At 38.7% G+C, this 10,000-nt stretch overlaps 3 protein-coding genes and 1 long non-coding RNA gene across 6 annotated transcripts in view; 1 reads left to right on the forward strand and 3 right to left on the reverse strand.

Moving 5' to 3' along the window:
• The window catches only part of LOC104810866, a 5,395-nt gene extending 4,884 nt beyond the window's left edge, over positions 1-511 (reverse strand). For all 3 annotated transcript variants that reach the window (XM_010537313.2, XM_010537312.2, XM_010537314.2), the window contains exon 1: positions 422-511. In XM_010537313.2, coding sequence (XP_010535615.1) covers positions 422-478 — 57 coding nt within the window. In that variant the 5' untranslated portion in view covers positions 479-511. The remainder of the gene's footprint in view (positions 1-421) is intronic.
• A 558-nt stretch (positions 512-1,069) lies between these two features.
• LOC104810868 (ABC transporter G family member 28) lies at positions 1,070-6,610 on the reverse strand. The gene is made up of 14 exons (XM_010537315.1): positions 6,159-6,610; positions 5,943-6,019; positions 5,517-5,795; positions 5,373-5,436; positions 5,143-5,289; positions 4,956-4,990; positions 4,705-4,778; positions 3,685-4,583; positions 3,314-3,610; positions 2,714-3,196; positions 2,424-2,572; positions 2,010-2,299; positions 1,760-1,893; positions 1,070-1,667 (listed from the first exon to the last, which is right to left on the reverse strand). The coding sequence occupies exons 1-14, from the start codon at positions 6,392-6,394 to the stop codon at positions 1,511-1,513; spliced, it is 3,321 nt and encodes a 1,106-aa protein (XP_010535617.1). The 5' UTR covers positions 6,395-6,610; the 3' UTR covers positions 1,070-1,510.
• LOC104810867 lies at positions 4,495-5,121 on the forward strand. The gene is made up of 3 exons (XR_771353.1): positions 4,495-4,616; positions 4,746-4,849; positions 4,971-5,121. It is a non-coding gene; the product is annotated as an uncharacterized LOC104810867 (long non-coding RNA).
• Positions 6,611-7,310: 700 nt separating the features above from the next.
• Positions 7,311-8,191, reverse strand: LOC104810869. The gene has a single exon (XM_010537316.1). It carries the CDS (start codon positions 8,183-8,185, stop codon positions 7,496-7,498), a length of 690 nt encoding a protein of 229 aa, XP_010535618.1. The 5' UTR covers positions 8,186-8,191; the 3' UTR covers positions 7,311-7,495.
• Between the last annotated feature and the right edge of the window lie 1,809 nt (positions 8,192-10,000).

Here is a 10,000-nt window from a genome sequence, read left to right on the forward strand (position 1 = left end):
TATATATATATATATATATATTATTAGGGGTTGCCAAGGGTGGTTGGTTCAACTGGTAAGTGGGTATGCGCAAAGAGTGCTCCACCCAGGTTCGAACCCCACTTGGCAAATCACATATTATCAAAAAAAAATATATATTATTAGGGGTATATAGGAGAGATACATATATATATATATAGCATCATTTAGATGACTATGTTTCCTAATAGAACACGTCCAACTTATTCGGTGTTTGGGCAAAAAGTTATGAATCCTATACGAAAATGAGACGTACCAAAAGTTGATTCACGGAGAAAAACGCAATAGATTCAAGATCTATATGTATTAAGCCAAGAATTTCGATTCATATCGGATTCAAACGATTTCAAAGAGAACCGAAAAACAATATAACCTATAACGGATTAAGCTAAATTCAACTTACAGCATCAAGAGAGGGATCAAAGGGAGAATGAGAGCGAGGGAGAGTGGCCGCAGCCATGGGGAGGCAGAAAGGATATGATGAAGAGAGGGAATGTTGATTGTTGTAAATAGAAGAAGAAAAGGGGACTTGGAACTATAGAATTTGTGACTTAGGCTTCAAGCCTAAGTAAAAATAAGAAAGAAGAAGAGATGGAAACTGTTAGGGTTTGGTGGTGGAAGATGAGAGGCTCTTTTCATTGTTTGATGGCCTTAACCGTCTTTTCCCACTATTTCCTTATTTTGTTTTTAATCTATATACTATCATTCATTCATTGTACACATATTCTTTTTTTTAATATTTTTTTATATTCGGTTTAAAATTGATTTTGATTGTAAAATCATACCGAATTGATTTTTATGTGCTCGAATATGATTATTTGTTCTTTATCCAAAAAATATGATTATTTGTTATATATATATATATATATATATATATATGCATACATACATATATATCGTTTTCCTTTCCACTCAAATTCATGGTAGAATCTCCTCGGCGCCATTTCGAGGTAACCCTTTTGCTCCTTTATCCTATCTCTCCTTATTTTCTCGGGAAATTTTTGAACTTGCGAGTTGCGAACTAAATTTCTTTTATCAAGTGGTACGACGGTGAAAAATCAAAGAAGAGATTTCATTACAAGATGGCAAGTTTATGCTGAAGATAAATTCATCATTGCCTTTGAATCTTAGGATATATGAAATCTACGGTCAGAAAATCAAATCCTCCAAGAAAGAAAGAAAGAAAAAAAGAAAAAAAATTTGCTAGTTGTGTTCTTCTATGGCCACTACAGTATCTATAAAAGAATGAAGGGAAGATATACAACACATAAAGAATACAGAACTCTGCTTACGGAAACTACATATGAACAGAAAATCCGGGCTTGATCTCCTGAGAGAATGGTGTCAGCTCTCACTTGTAAAGTTCATGCCTTTGCTCCGATTCCTCGGTTTATCTTCTCGGAGTGAGACGGGGGGAAATGCGTGTTTGGATGTTTTTTCCCCCCGGGTTTTGCAGGTGGAAGGGGAAGAAATCTTCGAGAGAAAGTTATATCTACTTCTTTTGGAAGGTTACCATACAAAAGAATGCAACAGCACGGCTGAGAATACCGGTTAGGACGAGGAAGATCAGACAGCGGGGAAAGTTCTTGATGTTGTACCCGTTCTCCATCAACGATCCGCATCTTGTGATTATCCAAACTCCTGAATATCTGTAACGTTTCAGGAGGGTGTTAAAAAGCGTGTAGAGATAGATAGACCATTGCTATGGAAATTTATGGCAGAAGAATCTGAAATGTCGGACCTTTGAGCGTTTGATACCACGAATGCCTCGAGAGCCCATTTCGTGTAGCAAAAATCTGAAAGCGAATCTACGAATTTGTTATCGTTCTTCCGGGTTGCAATCAGAGTCAGAACCACTGGTAGCAACACTGACCACTGAACCGAGACACGAAGGAAAAAATGCGGGTTTTTGTCAGAAAAAATGAATCAAATAGATCAAATATTTGCTTCTACGTTGTCAGCTGCAACCAGTTCCTAAGTGGGATGCTTACCAGTTGAGCTGGACCAGGCTCGAAAACTATGGCCAGGACATACGCTATGCCAGTCACGCAGTAGACAAGACAGATCAGGACAACATAATTGTCTGTGACGGTTGATCTTGGATTGTTGAAGAAGTAGAACATGGAGAGATAGACTAATGGCTTGATGATGGTATTGAAGTGATCAATTGTATCTTTGGCCATGAAGTAAGCGAGGCTGCTCATTCCGGCTCTGGTTTCTCTCCAGTAATGTAGTTTATCCAGAGAGAAGGATCTCATAGCAGTAATCTTGCACAACAGAGCTGAAAACCAGAAATCCTCAAACTGGTTAGAATCAACAAATAATGTCTGAAGAAATCTGGTAGACCCCCCGACAAAAAAGCTCCGGGTTTCTATCAAAATCATGAGCTGTGAGTTTCTACTTACAAACAGCAATGACTGTGTATGTGTAGCCGATGGCTCCAAATGTTTCATCGCTCACTTTGGCAAGCGTTCCTAAGCAGATACCGGCCAGTAAAAGAATCAGGTAATCTACACCTTGCGTTCTGGCTTCTCGTAGTCTTTGTTTTCCTACCCTGCAAAGCATTCACAGAAGTTATTCAGCATCAATAGCAGAACCGTCCATCCTCTAGTGACTGTCAGTCTAAAGGAGATCGGAAAATCAATGTCAATCAGATTGATTTGGCTGAAAATAAGTTAGTATTGAGGAGATATACCTTCCTAAGAAATATCTGTATTGCTGAGATACACCTGGTACTACCCTTTCGGATAAATCACCAGAACTGGTGAAGTTATTTTGCAAATGATCTTTCTTAATTTCAACATTTGCCTTGACGTCCTGCCAGAACTCCCCTGCGAAAGATTGTCCATCTGCTGCTCCCACACTGCCTCCATGGGCAGAGTTCTCAGCAGAAGCAGGCATTCCTTCAACGTTCTTTAGCATGTCCATAGGGACGGGATAACCGTTATGAAGCATCCATCTCACCGGAAGCTGCTTATAGTTCACTCCCGAACTTGTACTTGGCTTTACTATGCCCTCCAAGATATCAATGTAGTAATCAGGAGGGTTAACACGATCGGGGACATTAATCCCCATGCTCGAGAAGTATTCTTCAACTTTCTTAACTGATCCTTGGTAACATATCAATCCACCCTTTGCCAGCAGTATCAGATCATCGAACATTCGGAACAGAGTATAGCTGAGGACAGAGAAGAGAAAGGAAAAACAGGGCCCATTAGTATATTTTAGATCTGTTGACATAAATCACCGTTCATCGGCTCCATTTGAAGGCATACAGATGGGAGAATGTTAATACCTGGGTTGGTGGACGACCATGCAGATGTTTACTCCTTCAAGAGCTTCACGGCGAAGGGCTCTGAGAAGTAATTGAGAAGATGAGCTGTCAAGACCCGATGTAGGTTCATCTAATATCAGAAGTGAAGGTTCCATCACCATTTCCAGCCCAACATTTACTCGTTTCCTCTGGCCTCCAGAGATTCCTCTCTTTTCCACTGTCCCTACAAGGGAGTCTCGAACATGCTGCAGACCTAGTGATTCAATGACCCTTTCGACGACTAGAACCTTTTCCGGCTTCGGGAGATCTGCAGAGAGCCTGCAACAATAAATAGATTAAGCACAGTAATCATCCCTATCATGATATCTAAGATACAGGCAAATGTAGCCTACCTGCATCTTGCACTGAACCATAGGTTCTCTTCCACTGTCAAGTTCCCATGTACTATGTCATCCTGTGGCACAAAACCTATGATTTTTTTGTAGGATTCAATTGATTCAACCTTCCCGTTTATAAGAATCATGCCACTCATGGTGCAACCTGGTGCTTTGCCAGTTAAAGCTGTAAGGAAGGTGGTTTTCCCTGCCCCGGAAGGACCCATCACGGCCGAAACACGTCCAGGAGATAATTTTCCAGTCACACATCTAAGAAGATGTTTGTTTTTCCCTCTTAAGGTGATCGTTAAATCTTTAAACGCCACTTCAATAGTCGGTCTCTTTCTTATATCGATGTCATTTGCCATGTTGATGACCCCGGAGAAAGTTAAGTTCTTGTTTGCCTCCTGCATAGCCTTTTCCTTTTCGATTTGGCCATATGCATACCTGAACATCTGACTCTGTGTATGCAATGCCTTGCCTTTTGGAGCATTCTTTTTTATGTTTTTGTCCCCTATCTCTAGGTTAAAGCCTTCTGCACTCTCAGGGTTTTGTTCAATGTCGTGTAACATCTGTGTTAAGTTGTTCTTTTCTTTCTTCTTTCCTTTTTTCGTGTCTGAACCACCTGCCATAGGTGGAAGAGCCGCGTCTGATCCAGGTTTTGCCTGGCTTAGACCTCTCATCAGATCAGGTTGTTTCATGGATTTCCTTCGAGAAAATGTACGAGAGAATGATTGTGTCAGCTCGGTTGCGTGTTTCTTTGCAATGTCTTTGGCAGATTTCCATTTTTCACGAGTTTGTGAGTCCCGCACACTTTGCACTGCTTTTTCCCTGGATTTCGCCTGCCTTCTTTCTCTAGTTGCAAGCACTTGGTCAGAGCAATTGTAGAAGATTATGAGCAGGAAACCTAGCCCGGCCTACATTGAACAAGCAAAGATTCAAGAACAAAGGTATTATCAAATGATATTCACTTAGTATCTAAGCATCGGAAACATGGAGAGATGGTATTTGATTGAGCCGGTATCAAATCTCACTCACAAAAAGCATGATTCCATAAGCTGTGATATTCTGATTTGCAGACCTTGGATTGCATGTCGCCAGCCGAAAACATTCTGCAAGTTCATCAGAAAAAAAAAGGCATTGAGTCACCTTCAAAATTCCATGGATGTCCATAGAGCTCCTTGTAAGTCCTCTGTTTTGGCACCTCTTGCTTTCTCTTTCATTAGCTTCATTCTTTTCTAAATTATTAAAAATTTTGTTAGAGGTTATTGGATAGAGAGGTTACTCACTTTGTTCTGCTGTAGAACCTGCCCTGCAGTAATGTCTGATGCAAATACAAAAAAAGGAAGAAAGTGATGAAGTCACCCAACGAGATGGAAATAATGGCAATAACAGGGAAGAAACATATGGAAAAAAGACAAAGACAATCCAAGAAACAGGAGTGGAAGAAGCTAAGGAATGTTTTTTTTTCAGTACCCTCGAGTGCAAGGAAGAGTTTGGATAGTAGACGGACAGAACGAGCCGGCTGAGCAGAAGACCTCGCCACTACTGGTAATGTCAGCCCAAATATCTGCTCCACCGCACGTGTGATTTGGCTGTCCTGACGGAAGCTGGTAATGGTATCTGCAAAACACTCCTGCTACTGATCTTTAGCAGGAAACCGGATCACGTTACACAAATTCAGACAAAACCAGAATGAAACTTACGGGTCGCATAGTCCTGTAGTTCTGTTGAGCTTCGCAAGTGGACAGAATGCGCCTAAAGGGCAAGCTTCATCGAGGATACAACAAAGGAATCAGGACAGAACAACACTTAACGAATGTCAAAACATTGGGGGTTAGAATGCTTACGTATCATGCAAGTAATGCCGCGAGGACAGAAGAAACCTTCGCAACACGGCGCACAAACTTGAGTTCTGACAGGCACGTTCTTGTCGTCTTTGAGCTCGACTTTCTGATCTTTAGCAGTTCGGCATGCCCATCCGGGCTCGCAACCTGTGATCCAAGACGAGAGATTGCAGTTCTTGTTCGGCTTCAGGTAATTGGACGACCTCTTGGATCCACCTTCGAACAAGCCATTGAAGTATATCTTCACTTCTGCAGCCGTGCAAATTCTCTGCATCATGTCGCCTGTTTGAAACAAACATGGAAAAAAAACATCATGGGACCATGTCTGAACGCATCTAAGGAGCAGAGCTCATGTTCAAAATGTTTTTTTTTTTGGTAAATGGCATGCTCAAAATGTTGAATATAATATATATATATATATATGTATACCTTTCGTGGTTTTAGCACAGGCGTTTAAGAATTCGGGCTTAGCCGAGAAATTAAATGCCTCGTTATAATCACGTTTCCTGTCATTCAAGCAAAAAGACGAACACCTTCAATGCAATGCCCAAAGAGGCTTACGGTTCGAATGCATGTTCAGCACCCCAATGAACAGAACAACAAAACCCAAATGGGAACACAATAGAAATTCCGACAAGAACTAACACATCGGTAATGCAGAATCCGAGCTCTCGCTTGATGTCAGCCTCGAAAACCTCGGTGAGATTGGACAGTTTGTCGAACACGAACTGGTTAAACAGGCGATTCGCCGTGGGATTATCTTGGCACACTACTTGACGAGGCGAAATCACCGCGAGGAGGAAGAAGACGAAGAAGAAGAACGAAATCGCAATCTCCGAAATGCAGAAACATGGATTCCACTTCGAGTTCCTCCTTCCCATTACAGGAAAATTTCTCCGAAACAAAAAAAATCGCAGCTTTGTTGGAAGGATCGCGGAGATATCAGAGAAACGTGTATGGGAGATTTGAGGAGAGAATTTTCCAGAGAGACGAGATTAGGGTTTGCTGTTTTTTTGTTCGGCTTCGTTATTTTCTTGGATAGCAAGAAATGGAGGAGAGGAAGAGATGGCGATATACGAGGAAGTAGAGAGAGAAACTATGGCTCTGTTTCATTTGACCGTTGGGACTTTCTCTCACAACAATGGTAATATCGTATTCCTTTTTTTTACCTTATTTTTTCAACCCCTGGTAAATTATTTTCAAAGGAAAATAAATAGTTAATCGCATATCCAAATTCTTTTAGAATTATCAAATAAATATACGAAGAATATATAGGCAAGACAAACGTGTTCTTTTGTTTATCTTTTTTTGGGTGATTTTTCTTTGTCCTTACATTATATTTTTCATAGTAAAAATAAATTATAAATATCTGATTTCTTAGATTACTAATACAAAAAAAAAAGAATAATTCATATGTCAATACACTCAAAGTTTGTTATCATGTTCGTAAATCATATACGTTAGCCGTAAATTAGTTTTACAAGGAAAAAATTATTCGATAGATTACAAAACTCAATTAATCAGAAAACACTTTAATTTTATTAATATATAAATAAAAAATAAATTTGGCATTTCATTATGAATTAAAAAATAAATAAATATTTTTTTGAAAATATGGAATTCTGTAAAGAATACCCGAGAAGAAAAAAAGATAACAAAAATGGAATTATTCATTGAATCTAGTTTTAATAAATATAACTTTTCATGCTTATAGTGTTATTCTCCCTAGTATATATATATATATAAACAGAAAAAAAAATCATTATGAATTTGTTCCGAACAAAAAAACTGATTTTGGCGACAAAGGACAAACATTTTTCTCCATTCACTGTGACTTTTTTAGACAAACCAAAACAGTAAATTAAAATTATCAGAAAAGAAGAAGGAAAAACATAAAAAGATAGCCAGCATAATCGAACTTATACTTATTTCAAGGCTTCATATAGATCTTAATTCTTCCTCGTTTCTTGTTTTTTCCTTTCTCAATTTGCTCCGCGGCGGCCGCCGGAGAGAGACTGCATATACGCCATCTCCGCCTCAAAATCGTACTGGGGTTGCGGCGGCGGTGTTGCTGGCGCCGACGCCAGCAAGCGGGTGTTCCCGAATAAACCATGATTTCCCGACATCATCCTCACATCTCCGGCCACTGGAAAATTCCTCGTCGCCGGAAATCGTACCGGAACCACCGGGACCACCGGCACTCCAAACCCGTGACCACCCATTGCACCACCACTCGAACCCACGTAAGCATAAACATTAATAATATCATGATCATCACCATTATTAATATTAATGTTGCCGTTATTATTATTACTGACAACACTGTTCGTGTTGTTGTTAAGGTCAAATATGTAATCGTCAGCCACGTTATTGTTAATATTGTTGTCGTAAGGATTGATGCCGCGGCCAGGGGCGGCGATGATGGCGGGTTCGGCCTGGCGGAGGAGCCAGGCGATGGTTTCTCCGTCGGTTTTGAGGCCGAGCTCGCGAGTCAGATCGAATATCCGGGAGGCGGCGGCCGGGGGAAGGCGGATGCGGCGGTCTCGGCCGTCAACTTTCGCATGGCGATCTTTGGACGTGCCCTGTTTGCCGCTGCATGGCTTGTGAGCTTTCTTGCTCTTGGCCGACTCTTCTTCTTTGTTCTTGTCGTTGTCGGAATTTCTCAAATCCATTTTCTCTTTTTGTTTTTTCCTTTGGTGTCCCAAACGATGGACCTCTTTGGTTTATATAGAAAATTTATTTGAAGAATGCCATATGATATCTACTCGATACAATTGTTCCTTGTATGTTTTTTTTTTAAATCAAGTGTAGGGTTAAATAAATTAAAACTCTGTAATTGGAAATAATTTCTTTTTATATTTTCCTTTTATGGTAAATCCCTTAACCAATATAGCATTATTAATTCCATTTAGAAACATCAATATTTTCAGTGACAACGAATACTTACTCAAACCATTTCATTTCATTTACTTATTCATTTTTCTCAAATTCCACGATATATTCTCTCACTTTCTCAATATAGCTGAAATTTTTTTCTGTTACAACAACAACAATATAATAAAAATAATAATAATTAAAACAATAATAATTATTTATACGTTTTGAAAGATTTTTTTGTTTATGTAGTTAAATCAAATTTGGAATGTCATAAATTAATAAGTATTTACACGTCAATACTTATGAAACATGGATTTTTCGCCACTGTGCTCATTAAATAGTCTACAAACCAAGAACACTTTCATCCTCTTATAATTTCCTTTTTTGTTTCTCTATGTTTATCTTATCCTTTTACCATTTACAGATTATAATATTATATTTTAAATATATAGTTTTTAAATCGTTCACAAGAACATTATTTTTCCTAATCATCTGTGAGAAATGCTATTTATTTTTTTACGGGGGAAAAGTGTGATATTCTTATATGTTAATTTCGTTTAAATTTTTATATTCTAATAAAATGTGCTAAAAATTATAGCGAAAATATGTAGTCATGAATATGATTCAACCAATTTTCCATGATTTTCAATAACGAGAAAATCGAATCCGTGGTAGAGATTAGATTTGGTTTGGCTGAACCAAGTAAATCGAATCCGGTTTTTCAGTTTTGTTAGATCTGAAAAGAAGTTAACCGGTTTCCAAATAAAACCAAAATAACAGGGGCCGATTATGGGCCCTTTGGGCCCGTTTAGTGTCGGCTTACTTATACATTTTGCCTATTGGGCCTCCTACTACAATAAACCTCTATCGGAAGTGAAAACGTAAAAGATAAAATGTGTGTATATATAATACTATAAATGCATGTTTACCTCTAATTTAATTGTACCTCCATTCCATAGCAACGATTTTTAAATTTTTAAAGGATACAAAAATTTATTTTCCTTAAATAATATTTTTAACAAAGAGAAAGAAAAAGAATTTCCATTTTTCATTTTGTATTATCGAACAACTTTTTTTTTTTTTTTTATGAAATTTGCATCTATTAACCAAAAAAATTATTATTTGTAATTTACAGAACCGTTTTGAAATCGGTTAACAAAATTAAACTTCCATGCCTATTGCTTTCCTAGCAAAAGACATATCAGGGAAGCCTTGTGATATAGTACCAATCCTGTAGTAACAAATTTTTACGAGGTTGCATGCTCGTTTGGGAAGATAAGATAATATTCCGAACTAGCCGGTCCAGCTTATGAATGAGATATGGCAGTTGAGTGCTCTGTGCGTGGAAAATCCTGCTATTTCTCTCCTGCCAAACAAGATAAACCAATGCTTATAGTGTTATTCTCCCTAGTGCAGCTCGTTGTCGTGTTCGATCAATCGTCGCCTCCTCAATCCAATGAGGAATCTGATGTAGTAAAAGTGGAGGGTTACACCAAATCTTCTCTGCAAAGTGACGCCATATACTGGAGCTAAATTGGCATTGAAGGAATAGATGGTTGTGCGTCTCGTCGTCCGAATAACACAGCGAGCAGATAGTCTCTTGCTGAAGT

This window comes from Tarenaya hassleriana, unplaced genomic scaffold, assembly GCF_000463585.1.
Source record: "Tarenaya hassleriana unplaced genomic scaffold, ASM46358v1 Cleome19, whole genome shotgun sequence".
Taxonomy (NCBI): Eukaryota; Viridiplantae; Streptophyta; class Magnoliopsida; order Brassicales; family Cleomaceae; genus Tarenaya; species Tarenaya hassleriana.